The sequence below is a fragment of the Chanodichthys erythropterus genome, chromosome 15 (assembly GCF_024489055.1).
Source record: "Chanodichthys erythropterus isolate Z2021 chromosome 15, ASM2448905v1, whole genome shotgun sequence".
NCBI lineage: Eukaryota > Metazoa > Chordata > Actinopteri > Cypriniformes > Xenocyprididae > Chanodichthys > Chanodichthys erythropterus.
In genome coordinates, this window is record NC_090235.1 from 13,154,636 (window position 1) to 13,172,152 (window position 17,517).

General features: G+C 34.2%; 1 protein-coding gene across 2 annotated transcripts; it reads right to left on the minus strand.

Annotated features, from left to right (window-relative positions):
• Positions 1 to 1,646: 1,646 nt before the first annotated feature.
• Positions 1,647 to 12,249, minus strand: LOC137037771 (zinc-alpha-2-glycoprotein-like). Of its 2 annotated transcripts, XM_067412040.1 has the most exons (7): positions 10,648 to 12,249; positions 6,159 to 9,097; positions 5,312 to 5,575; positions 4,773 to 5,051; positions 4,492 to 4,611; positions 4,142 to 4,204; positions 1,647 to 2,828 (listed from the first exon to the last, which is right to left on the minus strand). In XM_067412040.1, the coding sequence occupies exons 2-7, from the start codon at positions 6,451 to 6,453 to the stop codon at positions 2,821 to 2,823; spliced, it is 1,029 nt and encodes a 342-aa protein (XP_067268141.1). In that variant the 5' UTR covers positions 6,454 to 9,097; positions 10,648 to 12,249; the 3' UTR covers positions 1,647 to 2,820. The 2 variants fall into 2 exon arrangements, with proteins under 2 accessions (XP_067268141.1, XP_067268140.1); XM_067412039.1 differs by lacking the exon at positions 1,647 to 2,828 and having other exon boundaries at positions 2,835 to 4,204.
• Between the last annotated feature and the right edge of the window lie 5,268 nt (positions 12,250 to 17,517).

Sequence of the window (17,517 nt, forward strand, 5' to 3'; positions counted from 1 at the left end):
GAGGAAGATTTGTGATATTGAATCTCTCCAGCAGGGGGCAGTATATGACGGATATGACCTTGATCATATAAAACTATAAAAATGTTTTTCTGTAGGGCCTTTCAAGTGTCATGTGCAAAGCATGCTGGGAAACAGAAATCCCAGCTCAGTTTCAGTTAAACTTAAGTTTGTCTAAATTGAAAGAAATAAGTTCGTTAAACTCAAAATAATGAAACAGTTCAGTTTCCTTAAAATATATCAGTTCTGTGAAAAATATTTTTCTTCTGTGAAAGAAAAAGAAAGTGCTAAATACTCATAAAAGTTAATTTGACTGAACTAATTTGTTTAATTTAAGTTTGTCCTACTCAAATCTATTCATTATTTTGAGTGTTAGGGTTTACAGACTTTTAAATTAGATTGTCAATATATTACAATACTGAATAACACAAGGAATTGCCGCTTTCATATATTGAAAAATATGTGACAATATATTTACTTATATATCATTATATATGTAATTTTATATTCAATAATACACTTCATGATATATAGATGTATATGTGATCAGATATGGTGCAGCATGTGTACAAATATATTGAACATATGTTTAATCATGCAATGTATACACATATATATAGAAATATATAAAGTAATATATTTCTGATATTTCATAATTATTTACTTTATGTTTCATATATAGCTGGTTAACAAAAGCACAAACACACTTAAATGTACTGAAGTATTTAACAAAGAGACTATCACTGTTCTGAAGAGCACACAGACAGTATTTATTACATAAAGTAATTATAGTTTTAATGGTGTTCAGCCAATCATCAACTAACCACAGACTCTTCAAAAACTCACACATACAAAAAATATTAACTTTTTTATTCCGTGGTGTAAACAAGCTTCCATAGAAAAGGGAAAAACAATAATAAATAAACACTATTCCTATGTATATGTGGTAAATGTTTCAAACCACAGCATATTAGCCAGTTTTCACATTTGTCACACATATCTGCTACACTAAATTATAAATATTGAGCTTTATGAAATTACACTTTCATCTTTATTCCAGAGGTCACATTATGTTGTGTTACATGTCGTAAAAACTTGGTCTATTTAAATAGTCTATATTTATTTACTGTTTTAAAACACACACTTTTCACACTCTCACCATTGGTATGCATAACCATAAATAATGAACATTAAAAATAATTTCATAATGACCACATGTCCAGGTCAATCAGGACTGTAGCCTTCATATAATCTATAAGAAAATATTTGCTTATATTATAGGCTTATTTCCATAAGCTGCATAATATATTTGGGCTTTAATGCTTTGCATATATATATATAAAGATTTTGACATCATTATTGTGTTATTCTGCTTCATAAACACTGAACTGAAGTCATTATTCTGTCACAGTTCTAGTTTTGTGTTTCTCATCAGGTTTATAGTTATGCAGTATTGTATCTGAATTAATTTACTGATCCTCTCAGGACCTTCAGCTCTTACGATCTCCTAAACCAAAGAACAAACATCACAAACCACTCTTATCAGCCTTTGTTTCAAACATTTTATTAAAAAAATAAATTAATTTAACAAAGTGACAAAAATGAGAAATACGACAAGCAGATCATGTTAAGATGTCAATAAACATGAGAAGAGCAACAATACAGTTTCAAACAGAATAACACATGAGATTCATCACTGTATGAAGTTATGAACTCAACTAGACCTGAAGAGAAGACCATTTATCAGAAACATGTTTCATTCAAGTAGATGTCAAAAACTTGAAAGCTCATTTCATATTTAAAAATGTTCATTTACAACAAAAAAATAAAAAATAAGCCATTGTTAGCTTGAAGATTGCAACACTTTTGCAGTCCTGTTTGGTGAAATCACACACTTCACTGAAGAACATATGAGCAACAACACAAAATACAACACTTTATCACAGACTGATATCATTAATTTCCACAGTTATTAATGCTGAAAACATCTATAAACATCAAGCAAAGATTTTGCATTTTCATTTTAAAAGTCTGACATAGGATACATTTATGACACTATAGACCTTCTGAGCCAGAGAAACAAGAGCGCTTGTTAATTTTGTGTTTGCGGCAGCTCTGTGTATTTCTATGCATCGTGTCGAAGAGTAATTAGCTGGTGCACGTGGATTTACATATTGTAGAGTTAACAAAAGTTGTCATTAGCATTGTAATGTGAGACTACTCCAAAAAAAAACAACCCTATAGGTCATTTTTCAAGCACCTACGACCTATATTTACATTTTAAAGTAATGCGCCCTCTAGCTGGCGTAAAAATAATGACAGTGTCGTGTAACGTCTGTCATGAAATGACGTATAACTGTCATTACCAATCAAAATGCGTGTTCATTTAAATGCATTGTACACCATTTCTCCTATTTCCATTTAACAAAACACATTTTTTTTTATTAACGACTACACCTACCCCACCCCTAAACCTACCCTTAATGATTTATATACACTTTATGAGCACATGCATTCCCTGTGATCAAACCCACGATCACATGATCACATGATTGCATATTGTTATTGTAATGCTCTGCCAATTGAGCTATGCAAAACCCGAAATATGACGCAGATAATAGGGAACAATGTATTAAAATGAAAATGTCCTGTTGTCGATAGGGGGGCCACTTTAGTAAACGCTCCTATGGGTCGTATTTCAGGGAAGTGACAAACAACCTATATGGTCATATTGGTTGGAGAACATGTTGTGTAATGTTTGTAGAGTCAGAGTGTCCAGAAGCATTTAAATCCTCTGATGTTTCATTTTCTGATTCATCATGTTCATCTGCCTGAAACAACAACAGAGAATAATATTGTTACACAGATCACAAATATTAATGTTCTTGATCCTTTGAAATGTTTCAATAATCTGTCAAATATCTGAAGTCATATTTCAACTGAGCATACAGAAACATGATAAACAGGGACTGTCATGATCCTCTAGTCCAGATCATTCAGCGTTATGCTATTAATTTTCATATTCACACTGACGATACACAAATCTAAGCTGCCTAATTCTGTTTTTCCACCCCATCCACTTCTTGCCTTAAAGGGTGGCGTATGACGGTCGAGGAGAGAGAACGAGTAAGAGGGAGATTTGAAAATAATAATAAGAAAAAAACTGCAGCACGAGAGATGACACAATACAATACAGCTCAAAAGAATATCACTGGAATGAAGGTTTATGACTGGGCAAGTGCTTTAGGACCCGCATTTATATTAGAAAAGCTTTCCAGCACTGGAGAGAGCTAAGAGGGAAGGCCTGAAAACAGATGAGGAGGCTGCTTTGATCCCACTTCACATGTAAGTAACACTGGGTTTGATTGTCTGGAGCTGCTGTGCTGTTTACGACTAACAACAAACAATTGTTTGTATTTACTCTTGTGTACTGTACATTCATTTTTTGTGCTTCCTTGTCATTTGTTCATCATCATGCATTTTGTTGTGTGTCAGCTGTGATAAACAGACATCCACTCTCGTATTGCGTGTGTGACAGAGGCCAGATAGTGAGAGTTTTGCTGTTAAACTGCGGCACACTGACAACCACTAGAGAATGATGTGTTTAGCATCATTCGTAGTGTATTCGCCTCAAGTTCCAGCAGCGATCGGGCCGGGGTTTGTGACCAACTCGGAGCAGTGTAGTTAGGATTGAAGTGTGGATTTTGGAGGCGGAGCAATGAAGAGAGGTGTGGGTTTGTTTGGGTTGATTTCAAATATCAACAGTGTTCAACAACGAACTTGAGAAATCGCATACAGCACCTTTAAAGATTGTAAAACTGAATGCTGTAAAACTGAAATCATGTTAGTCAGTCTTAAACCCTTTGGCTCTTCTCGACATCTTCATTCATATTGATGGAGTGTTGGTTAGACCTTCATCCAGTGTGTGCAATCTGGGAGTATCTGATCCTAAATTTCTACCCTATAAAATACTTTAGACCTTGATATAAGAAAAATGTAATTCATTATTTAAAAAAAAAAGTTTAAGATTTTATTTTCCATGATTTTTCCAGGTTAATAAATCACACTTTTGCTTTTTTGATGCTTTAGACTGAATTATGATTCTCTGCACAAAGACAGACAATAATAAATGTGATGAAGATACCTGTGTGTGGAGAAGATGATTGTGTGTTTCTGTCATCATAATATTCTCCTCTGTTATTGCTGTCTGAGCCAGAAAAGATAAAACAGATTATATAAAAACTTGATACAGAGTTCATTCAGATATCCTGCTTTTGTAAATATAGATCTGCATGTTAGTATATTAAATCTCATAATATTATTTTATGTTTAGATGCAGAATAAAAGTTTTTAAAAAATTAAATCTTTTCAAAAAGTTCATATATTTCTACTGTCACATGGTGTATATGGTTAAAACTGTCCATGCTTTGTTCATACATTTAAAAAAATGTAAAACAAGAATATTTACAACAAGGTTGTATATTTATAACTCACCATTTGACCTTTTCCATTTGTAGATGCAGTAACCAGTTACAATCACAATCACAGCGAGAGCTACAGCTCCTGCTATTACGATCCATGTATGATCCGTTTCACAGTCAGAACATCTTCCATCTGCAGAACGATAAAATAAAACAAAATCATTATAAATGTTTTTTAATCAACATTATGAACTGTTGAAATGAGTTGATGCACTTTAAATGTATTTGTTTGTGGTGAGAAACATTAATCCATTCCAGCATTATCATGTATGTGACTGAATTTATGATATTTACCCCATTTTACTGAAACTGGTTCAGTCAGACTGCTGTGAATGAGCAGACAATCATAAGATCCTTTGAGGTTTCTGTTGATCTTCACACTGATTCTCATCTGAAAGGTTTCATCATCATTTGGTCTGATTCCTGAAGATGTTTGATCCTCAAGATTAGTTCTGTTCCTTCTAATGTTCATCTGAACATCTCTGGGGTAGAAACCAGTGGCCAGACACATCAGAACCAGATTATTGTCATCATCAGGAGATTTCCTCACAGAGACATGAACATCTGGAGAACCTGGAGAAGAAGAAGCATAAAATTAACATAAAATTTGACTATGAATTTGGTTCTGTGTGTAAAACTATTATATTCTTCACATCCATTAAAAATGAGACTTTTTGTGAGTAAATGATCACAATTAGAAGTATAGAGAAAACTCTTGCATATTTGAACACAACCTTAAAAAATGTTCTTATATTTTCATAATTTAGACTAAATAAATGTGTTTCATAATGCAAAAGACAGGCGATAATTAAACTGATCAGATCAGAACTTACTCTGTTTTGTGTTGTTAAATGTTGAGATCCAGTTCATGTAGGTCTTGAGGTAATACTTGATGAACTGGTTTCGTCCTGTTTGAAGATCCCATTCCTCTTTAGTTTCTTTGGCTTTGGGGTTTTTATCAATCCACTTCATAGTGTCAGAATTAAAGGATATAAAATCCTCTCCATCAAATCCATATTCATCAAAGACAGTCAGATTCACTGTTCCATCAGGAAGTTTCTCCAGTTCACAGCCAATTATTCTCTGAAGAACATGATCTACAATCACAGAACAACAAACTTATAAGAAGTATAGCGAGTGATTGGAGTTTGTCATGAACAGAACAAGGCATCAGTTTACTGTCTGGGATTTGTTGTGTCGCGTCAGCGAATGCATTTACTCACATTTATCAGATTATTTCATGTTCTAGCTTGTCATAACAAAAGTTCTGACTTTGACAAATGATTTTGATCAGAAATTTGAATATGAATATATAAGGTTCAAGATCCCAGGCATACGAACACTGATCACCATTATGGAGACTTCGAAACAATTACAGTGTGAATAATTCATTTCTTACAGTGTCATGATTAAAGACAACTTTATCATGTGAATTCACAGTAAAATGAGACACAGCCTGCACTGATTTGACAGTAAGTTTCTGACTACAGTTATTTATTGTACAATAATACTGTTTAATCCTGCAAATTAATAGCAATATTTTTATAGTGCACACTAACTTGGAGATTCAGTGTGAAAATATGAACTACAATATAAACACATATTATTATATAAACAGCAGATAAATATTTGCAATTTAATATAACATGATAATGAATGAGAGTAAATCATGAATCTCACCAGAACACTGTGAGTTTGTGCAGTTTGTCAGAGTCCTGATCTGATGAATGAACCAGTCTCTAGAATCAGGTGGATCTTTAGGAGCTTCAGTCCAGTCATATTCAGTCAGAATCCAGACTCTTTCTTCATCACTGAAGTGTTTGATCCGTCTGTCATCAGCAACAATCACAGCACTGAACTCTGGGAATGTGTCTGCTTTAGTCAGGACTGTAAACTTGTAGTGGAGGAAGTGTTTCTCTGAGGAACATATGAAACATGGACAACAATAAAAACACACACACACAAACAGAAGCATGTCATATAGTGACCATACACCCTCTTACATGTTCCCTGACAAGGATCTTAAAGGGTCATGAAACCCCCCTGTTTTAGCCTGGTCGTTCACACCTCTGAATTAAAACACTTTGTTAAAATGGGCGTGTAAAGCTCTGGAAAAGTGGGAGTGTAGAGGGGGAGAAGAGGGGAGAGAACAATCAATGAAGCACAGACAAACAACACACTCATTATACAGAATAATGAATATTAATATATGAGCATGGAGAAAATGACAACAAACTCCCAAGCACAAGGGAGAAATGCGAAAGGATATTTAGTAGGGCTAATAATAGTCTACTTTGATTACGTTTACGAGCACTGCCATCTCAAAATCAGTCTTTTGTCTATCAGAATAATCGTGTCGTCGCGTTCAGCATCTACACCACTGTATCAGTGTCCAGATTGCACATATAATTCATTTGAAGAAGACTTGATGAAATATGTGTGCATAACTACACCGTGCTGGTTAATGTTTGGTGCAGGAGAATGTGTGAAATAAAAACTTTAAACACGGATACTTTATTCTGTAAGAGCTATGTGACACGTGGCTAGTGTTACTAAACTCACCGCGGAGCTCCGTGCTGAAACCGATCATATGTGCGCTCTGCATGTATATCATATAACAATCGTATTTTTCATGTGTTCGTATTCAAACTCCAGTTCTGACCGCATCGTGGGCAAAAACAAAACAACACTCATGTGCTGCTGTGCTGAGGGAAACATACACACGGCTCGTGTGTTTGAACGCAGCTAGAGCAGGCAGAGGTGAATGAGCCGCACTTTTGTGACATTTGAATTCTCCGCTGTAATGCGATCTCATGCGAACATATTTTCCATTTGTGCTGGTAGATTACAGCAAAACAATCCACATGCACCCAAACCTCTGCTCTGGTCACGTCTCAGGAAAACACATTGTGTTGTGGCACTGAGGAAACGAGCACCAACGATATGTCTCTGAATGACAACAGAGGCGAGAGAAGTGATACTTCCTCATGCATAATACTGCAATTATAATCGTATGCATACTACAGCGCAGTGATTGGACTGAATGAGCTTTATGTCATGAATATATGTCAAGAATCGCTCGAAACAGTCTACGTCAGCATGTTCGACCATGCCCATACTTGGGCCGAAAGTACACGATTACGTCAGATTTGTGACGTTGCTCGGACTCAGCTTTTCAAACCGGAAGACATAAATCGCAAAAATAACTATTTTTCACTTATGAATAACATTAATGAGTACCTTTAGTGTTTTCAATGATGTGCAGCCTATACATATCTGTATAAAAAAATGACCCTTTCATGACCCTTTAAAAAGTGCATGGCTGGATTTTCTTAAATGCCTAATAAGTCTAAGACTTGATTCTGTTTTCTGAACAGTTCTCCTTCAATCTGTGCACTAGTCCAGCATTTGGGTTGCTTGTTTCTTCTTGAACGTCACAGTCATTGGTTTCAGTCGTGTCCGACATTTTAAGCTACAGTATAGCTATGCACCGTAAAATTAAGCATCACTATGAAAAAAACACTGATTTCAAACCTGAACTTTACAAATCATGCATGACATGTGATCATTTTTTTGCATGACTGTGACAGCGCACTGCGGATATATATATATATAGCCAAAACGAAATTTGAATGTCAAACCAAAACTTTAATAAACCTGACGAGTTTTTTCCTGAAACAGTCTCACAACAAAGGCTAACACACGATAGTATAACATAATAGTATAGTATAAAATATAGTTGATGAAACTATTGTAATTATAACCAAGTAAGTAAACTCTAAGGTTTAGTTTAAACATCAGAATTAACTGCGTCTGCAGGATCAGAAGTAAAACAAATGAATGCTTACCTTGATGAGCATCACTTAGACAAGAGTGAAACATAAACCCAACCATTACTACATATATAAAGAAAACGTTCGTAAACGAGATCATGTGAAACATGTTTCCATTTGTAAATACTCACGCCCAGAGATTCTCACTGTCATGCGTATACTCAGAACTGCTGCTAGTTCCGCTTTTGACGTTATCGAGGTAAAAAACGTTCAGTCATAAAAAAGTACTTAAATTTGTTGCCAACAGTATTAGCCTTTTTTTCTGGGTCAGGAACAAAGTTTAAAATTTTATGTTTAAAGTTGGCATGAAACGGAAGTTGAGATTGTCTTTTCTTTTGTGACGTCTATCCGAGTGAAACGCCATGCCCGTTTGGGGATTTGTCTCCCAGACTCACTGTGAGCACCCTCACATTACTGTAGGAACTTTAATCATTAAGGATGACGAGGACGGTCAGTGAGAGAGCGCACGAGAGAGACTGACTGACTGACGGTGTGTGTCCGTTGGCGTGGAGCGAGTGTTTCCGTTTACCTCCATCAGGTTAAGCTTGACACTCAACTTCCATAGGAATGAATCTAAAATTGCTCTGGTGGCTTGCTCTGCTCCAGTGGACACACAGCCTGACTGACTGAGCGTTTCCTCCATCAGGTTCCTGTCAATGGTGACGGGCATCAGCAGTGGTTAATGCATTGATCTCTATAGAGTGAAGCATCAGCTTACGCAGTGACAGCATTTACCCCTTATGTCACTGGATCTTCCTCCATATATCTCCGTCCTCTCGCCATAGCCTGAAAGCAGGTTAATATTTTTGATTAAAGATTACAAGATCACATGAATTTAAAAAAAATAATGAATGGATAAATTATTGATAATTAATACTACAATATTCCATAAAAAAATAAGAGTTGTCAGTTTTGATTTCATTCCAACTTTAAGGTTTTGATTGGACGGGATGGTTGAGGGGTGTGTTGTTATACAGTTGAGCTCCAAAGTTTACGTACCCCTTGCAGAATATGCAAAAAGGTTAATAATTTCAACAAAATAAGGATCATGAAAATTGCATGCTATTTTTATTTAGTACTGACCTGAATAAAATATTTCACATAACAGATGTTTACATAAAGTCCACAAGATAGAAAAAAATAACATGATTACCTAAAAATTGTGGTTACCTAGATGATCTACGACTGTTTTTGTTTTGTGATGGTTGTTCATGAGTCTCTTGTTTGTTCTGAGCAGTTAAACTGAGCTCTGTTCTTCAGAAAAAAATCTCCAAGTCCTGCAAATTCTTTGATTTTCCAGAATCTTTTGCATATTTGAACCCTTTCCAGCAGTGACTGAATGATTTTGAGATTCATCTTTTCACACTGAGGACAACTGAGGGACTCAAACTCAACTATTAAAAAAGGTTCAAACATTCACTGATGCTCCAGAAGGAAACACGACGCATTAAGAGCTGAGGGGTGAAAACTTTTGAACAAGAAGATGATGTGCAAGTTTTTCTTATTTTGTTTAAAGATCATATTTTTTCATTTAGTACTGCCCTTTCGAAACAACAGAAGATTCTTGCATGTTTTCCAGAAGAGAGATAACTGATGAATCTGCAGGAGATGGAGGATTTTTCTGAAGAACAGAGCTCAGTTTAACTGCTCAGGACAAACAAGAAACTCATGAACAATCATCACAAAACAAAAAACAGTCGTAGATCATCAGGTAACCACACACAATATTGAGAATAAATGGTGTGTAAACTTTTGAACTGGGTCATTTTTATAAATTCAGCTATTTTTTTTTTATCTTGTGGACATGTAAACATCTGTTTTGTGAAATACTTTATTCAGGACAGTACTAAATAAAAAATAACATGCAATTTTCATGATCCTTCTTATTTTGTTCAAATGATTAACATTTTTGCATATTCTTCAAGGGGTATGTAAAATTTGAGCTCAACTGTACTTTAGTGAATCTACTCAATTTCTTAAGTCTGTGTTAAAGATTAATAATATTGATTTAAACTAAGTAATAATTGTGATTCTTGAAACAGATCAGTTTCATTTCTCATTCTCAAATATTTTGATAGAAATTTAATAATAATAATAAAAAAAAAATTAATATATTTAGTAAATGATATTCAGAGATTTTATTAAATTCTGTGACCTTAAAATGACAGGGCTGTAGTGACACTATAGGGTTTATTCAGGAAAAAAGTAGGTACCCTTTCTAAATGTACACAACCTACATTAGTACCTTAAAGGTAAATATTATTTCCTGAAGTGCACATATTAGTACATGAAAAATAAACACACTGATTCTTTGTAAGTCTAGATAATTAACTTACCTTTCTTTTATTCGTCCGGTCTTGCCCTGGTGAAGGCTGACAAGTTTTCGTCACATCTGGTGTTTGTGTCGTCTGGATGTTTTCATTCCGCTCCATCTTCTTCATCATCACACTATCGTGCCTCTTAAACTCTAGTTCAGGCAGATCTGTCCTTAATCCAGTCCTACAGTGGAGGTTGTAGGTTACAGTCATCCTCATCAGCATTAAACGCTAGAATGACGCTGTAGACGTTTCCCAAATAAGGGCGTTCCGAGAACAGGCGCCACACCCACCTCCTCCCAAACTGCATATGGGTCTTAACATAACAAATTTCACATATATTCAACGTATATAAATGTTTCACAAATAATGCTTTAGGACACTCAGCCCGGCAATGAGATACTCAAATGATTCTAGAAGTTTACTCAAAGATGCCTTATAATTTCAATACATTTAAAGTATGCCTCCTCTGTATGGATAGACAATTGTTATATTACAAAATACTATCTATAACCAAAGACACAAATTCTCAGAGGTTACTCAACATGTTTTATTATGACAAGTTTCAAAAATAACGAATGAAATAATTATAGAAATAATGTCTCTTCTGTATTAGAAAAATAAATAAATAATAACTAAAAATACATATTAGCAATCCAAAGTGAACAAAAATAGCTCTCACAAACTTATAAAAACTAACAAAAAATATCAATATCTTTAGTTTTCTTCTTCATGCTCATTTTCCTCTTCATCCTGTTTTTCTTCCTCATCCTCCTTGTTTGCCCATCTATATTTTGCTGTAGAGCTGATCTTTCCCAGCAGTTTTTTGTTGCTTAACAAACAAGCATGAAAGTTATAAAGAAATGTAGGCTATATAGGCTTATCAGCTGTTACATCGCAGGGTACAAAGGAAGAGCACAACTAGCTGAACTCATTGTATAGACGATAGCTGAAGGTTGCTCTGCTGTTACACAAAGTATCTGTTATTCATTTACAGACGACTGCACAAATCGTGCAAACTAATGAAAACATTATAAACTCTTACCAAGAAGTAAACAACTGTAGTTTAGGCATAAGTCAGCAGCGACACTGAGAATATAGTTACCTTTATGGAATAATCCACTAATGTCTTGAGATACAATCTGAACTAATATTCTCAGTAGCACGAGAAAATTTGCACGAGTGTCTGCGAAACTCATTTATATTAATGCTCAATCTTCGGAAACCGAAAATCTCAGAAACTGAAAATCTCGTAACACCGGTCAATTTAATGGCCCAATGAAAAATAATGAAAACCAGGACATTTTCATAACTTTATAAAAAACAACCAGGACGGCCAGGACAGTACGTGAAAACAGGACGTTTGGTCACCCTACTATAAATATGACCCTTCTTCCTGATTAAATCTGAGAATGCTTTGTATAGCCTACCACACTTGATCTGTGTCTACTTGTTCATTCTCCCGAGATCTCGCGCTGCTGCTGCTACACATCACAGGGGTTAAGGCGCCTGTTTCTAAACTGATGACTGAGACGACAAATAGGCTATCCTACCTATTATTAAGATTTTGATCTAACTAATACTTTTAGCCTTAGTCATTATATATTGCAAACCATAACATTCATATCAAAGATATTAGAAAAAATATTTTGAGAAATTGAGGGGGGGAAAAGAAAAAAACGAAGAAAGAAGAAAAAAACAGAAAAGGGTATATTTAAATTGAAGAAGAGGAATTTAAGTCCTTGTAAATGTCCATAGTTCTGATTGCTTTGCGGTTTGAGAGTCCTTGTAAGGTTTCAAAATAAATCTTCATGTCAGCATTGAAGTGATACTGGGTATCCTTTCAGACAATTTACATTTGTATGAAATTTACCAAGTAATATTATAAGATTTAACATAAACACTTGACTCTTATCTATACCTTTTTTTGTCATAATAAAAAATAACATCTCTTTTCTCTATTTTAATTTGGGTTCCACTTAACATATTAAATAAACAGTCCACATCAGTCCAAAAGAATTTATGTCGAAATGTCTCAGGACAGTGAATCAAACGTCTGAGATTATTTCGTTTGTATATGTTGTTGAATATGGTTTTATGACGTGAGCCACATGACTACGCTGGTCCTCACCTTTTCTTTTATTTAACAAATGTACATTTATGTCCCTGTTACACTTAATTTTCCTGGTTAAATATATTTATAACATAATAACATTACATAAAGAGAGGCCAAATACAATTCTATTTTCACACTATAATGCTCTGTTTATTAACCCTCTACTGCACACATGTTGATGGCACACACAAAAAAAAAAAAAAAAAAAAAAAAAATCCACATAATTTTTTGGTTCATTTGGGAACGTTTTATTGATTAAAGAAAAAAGTTTATCAATAAACTTTCTTTTAAAATATTTTTTTGTTGCCTCAGGGCAACATTGTGCGACAGTTGTACAGAATAATAGAAAATTATCATCAAAAACTTTTTTAAAACATTTGAAGAAATCATTAAGTAAAAAGGAAAAAACACTTGAAAGACACTGATATATTGAATTTGATACATGCATATGTCTGTATCATGTAGTGTGCTATGCAATATAATGTACTTCATGTACTCAGAATTCACTCCGTACGAAACTTCAAAAAGCACTTCTTCTCTGCTGTGACATAGTGGTGTATGTTACAATTTTTGCACATCACTTTGGGTGTTCCTTGGGTCTTCCCTTCTTATAATACATTGTGGTCAATGTGAGGTACTGTATAAAACCTCATCAAAAAGTACCCCTTATCGCCCAACGTTGCCCTGAGGCAACGAAAAGAAAAACTGAATTTCTGAACATGCAAAATAAAAAAAACTTCATAAAACCTGACAAAAGGCTTCTCTATACTTTCATACACACACACATATTTTTATGTACAGTTCATGTCGTTTTAAATAAGATTCCTATAAAGCAAATAATCTTGCCTTCTTCTCACACCATGTGCTCCTGTGACCGTGTGTCAGAACAGGACGTCCCACCTTTAAACGGTGCTTGATTTTGACTCCCACCCCTTACTGGAGTGTTCTTTGGTACTTTCTCGACATTTCTAATTGGTTGTAATCATTTAAAGAAAATTTTACAAAACATAGGGCTTAACAAAACTTTCCGTTGCCTGTGCTGTAAAAGGTTAAAACAAAGTACAAATTTAATCAAGTTAGTGTATTTACATATTTATTTTTTTATTTCTTCCAAAATAATAGCTAAAGAATAGCTTTCATGCTGTTTATTTTTTAGATACTAGTATCTATTTCATTAGGCACTTGTTCATTAGCTGCTAGAATTTATTCTTTAGGTACTAGTACATTTTTACAGATACTAGTACATATTCATTAGATACAACTTCTTATTATAGTGGCTTGTATTTAATTATACTTAAGAACAATTAGAACTAGTACTTGCTAACATGTTTATAAAATATATAAATGTTTATAAAAAAAAAAACACAGCTTTCACAACCATGAGGTGAGGTGTCAAGAGAAATGTGTTCTCTTCCAAACAATTTGATAAAGATTTTAAAAGAACTTGGAAAATCTCTTGGGCCAATGAAGTTTTCATAATGAGACAAAGACACATTCTGTGAGCTCGAGTGAAGTGTATACCACATCCTGTAAAGATGACGAATGTTGTGTGTAGGTGAATATAGGTTTTGGGGACAGAAGCATTGTTTTAACTGACAAAAATGAAGACAGTTAGGAAATAAATGTCTAGCAAGGTAGAAATCTGATAAAAATGAATAATAAAAAATGTATTGCTTAAGCCATTGACACAAATAGAAAATGCATTGACGCAAGTAAAAAAGGTGACAGACAAGTAACATAGCAATTAACGCATGCAGGTAATATGTTAACGCAAGTAAATGAAGAGATAAAGTGCGTCAAAAGAGAATATAAAAACAGGGCCTTTATAGCTCTCTGAGAAGTTGTGAACCGTAGGCCTAGGAGGTACGGTAGTGACCAGAAGTAGACCCTGAGATAATATAGTCTAAGAAGAAAATATTATAGGCCTACCTGACTTCTCCTGAATCTACAAAGTAAAAAAATACACTACAACTTCAGGACATTAAATAATGTAAATTTTACATATTTTTTTTAAGTAACAATATACTTTCAGTCTATTGTTACAATGACTATTTTGAGCAAACAATTTAAAATATAGCCTACCTAAAATATGCTTTTAAGTAATGTTCAAATAAGTGCACTTTTTAAAAAAAATACACAGAACGTTCATATTAAATATTTTTCTAAAATAAATTTTTAAAAAATATGCTGGATTACAATTTAATAGGTAAAAGTATGATGCTAATATACTTTTTATATATGTTTTCACTGTCTTAAGAAAATTAATTATAATGTTAATAAACATTTCTATTTCAAATAAATGCTGTTCTTTTGAACTTTCTATTCTTCAAAGAATCCTGCAAAAATGCATCATGATTTCCCCACAAAATATTAAGCAACACAATAAAACAGTTATTCTAAATTGTAATAATATTACCATTTTTTGAAGCAATAAAAACAGCCAGGTTGAGCATAAGAGTCTTCCCTCAAAACTATTTTAAAAAATCTTACCAAAACCAAACATTTAAACAGTAATGTGTGTATTTTATTATTTGCTCTTATGCACACCATTTTGCATTTTGTACCATTCAGAATAGACATGCGACCCAGCATACTAGCTTTAAGATTTCATGATGGTGCACACCATGTTCCAGCGACAGGAAGAGAGGAGGTTTTCTGCAGCAAAACATTCATTCGGGTACGCTTTTTTGTTGTGGAACCAAGCCTCGGTTATGTGGTTAACATATGCAGCACCCACAAAAGCATGATAAATAACAGCTCCACTCTGCTTCCCGTCGTACCTTGTAGTTTCATTATGCCTGACTGCAGTTCACACAGAAAAACAGCTCTTAGAACTTTTTACACAAACAGGCAAAAAAAAAACAGTAAACCCTTACTGTTTGAGAAAAGGATTTGATGCAGAGCAGTTTCATGTTTACTGTCTCAGAACATGAATCTTTCCATATGCAAATACTTTCAATTGTGAATAAGAAAAAGAAAGAAAGAATTAAGAAAAAAACATCTGTATGAATAATATATGTTCTCAATGAAGGGCAGTTTGGGATGTTTACCTCAAAGTCCCTTTTTATCTTTCCCCTCAAAGCTTCTAATCTCTGCCTTCAAGCTTGTAGAAACGTCAGATGATGATGATGATGATGGTATCTGTGTATTCATGACATGTTAGTGCAGTTGTGCTCATGAGGAAAAAATAACGAATGCAGTCAGATCTTCAACTTCCTGTTTCTCTTGACTTTCCTGTAAAAAGGCAAAAAAGCCCATCAATATATATATATATATAAGTTGGAAATTATTTGAAAAATATCTACCTTGAAACATAAACTTCTGACCACCAAGATACACTTTTATTTTTCTTTCTATTATCTCCTCTTAAAGAAATAGATTGTTTCACTGCAAAGGCAATTAAATTATTATTATTATTACAATTTTCTTCGCACAACATATAAAATTCCTTCTATTTTGCCTGTTGAAATCTCCATATAACACATTGATTAATATTTTGCTTTTTTGAATTTCACATATTACTGGGCAATGATCTCTGCCCATATTATCTTCATGCACTGTCCATATACACTTACCAGCTAATGCTCCGGACATCACTGTGAGATGTTATCTGAGTCACATCCAAAGCAACAGTTCTTTCTTTTGCTTTTAAAATCTTCTGTATTTCTTCAGCTAAAATTCCTGTTAACTTTTAAAAGTTTATAAGCACATCAGCATATGGCCTCCCACAGTTACAGCAATTGATCTCTGTTCCTCCTCACACTCATCTTCTCCGCCACATTTTGCACAGCACATTTTGTCCTGTACAGATACAGATATGTCCCATGCATTGGTATTTAAGAGTTGGGGGCAGGGGTGGAGCTAGGGGTGGGCTTAGGGGGCTGTTTTTCCAAAAGCCCCGAATCTTTCAGGTTTGAGGTTTCTTAGCAGTGCTGTCAAAATATCATTTTTCTAATCTCTTTAAATATGACCATTTTAGCACATTTGTCAGCTAAACATTCATCCAGTGTTTCCCATTAATTACCATATGCCACCATTGTTTCATAACTACAAAGTTCATCATACTTTAGTTAAGAGGTTCTCCTGAAAGGACAACTCTGTTTTATCACCTATTTCTGTGCATGCTACCTTTCCTCCTGCTAGTGTTTTCATTTTAAGAATCTTTTGTTTCTGCTTCTCATCCTGCATTTGATCATTATTCTTCTATTACTGAGTTAAGATACAGTTTTCACTATTCCTATCTCTTTCTCTGCTGTTTTTGATAGTTTATCAGGATGCTTTTGTTGTTCTGACTGGTTAGCAAAAGTAACTATCACTTTCAGTTCTCGTTCTACCATCTCTTTACTGGCTTCATTTTTTTATATTTCTCAATTTATTAATTGTTTGCTCACAATCAGATCCATCACCCATGCTGCTTTTCTTTTTCCTTTTATTATATATTACTTCCTGATAATCCATGGCTGCGTTCAAACCGTATACTCTCTGACTAGGTGCTTAATTTTACTTATCGAGTGCTAAAAGAGTACTTTATAGCCTGATCACATTGAGTATCTGATCCTATGTTATCACAAGTAAAACAACTTAAAAGATATGAGTATCAGGTTTAATTCTTCTTGGTATTGATGAAACTTGCTCATTTTGTGGTCTTGTTGAAGAAACCGCTGCCCATTTATTTTGTGATTGTAACCAATACATTTTGTGTAGATCTAGGTGGATTAGGGTCTCCTTTATCTTTTACTCTTCTTGTTGTTGAATTTAAGTCTTGTGTCTTCAGG

Coding starts and splice junctions, on each gene's coding strand:
- LOC137037771 (XM_067412039.1), bottom strand. CDS start 6,453: ATGCTTCTGTTTGTGTGTGTGTGTTTTTATTGTTGTCCATGTTTCATA. Junction 5,576..6,158: donor CACAAACTCACAGTGTTCTG/GTGAGATTCATG, acceptor CTGTGATTGTAG/ATCATGTTCTTCAGAGAATA. Junction 5,052..5,311: donor ATTTAACAACACAAAACAGA/GTAAGTTCTGAT, acceptor CTTCTTCTCCAG/GTTCTCCAGATGTTCATGTC.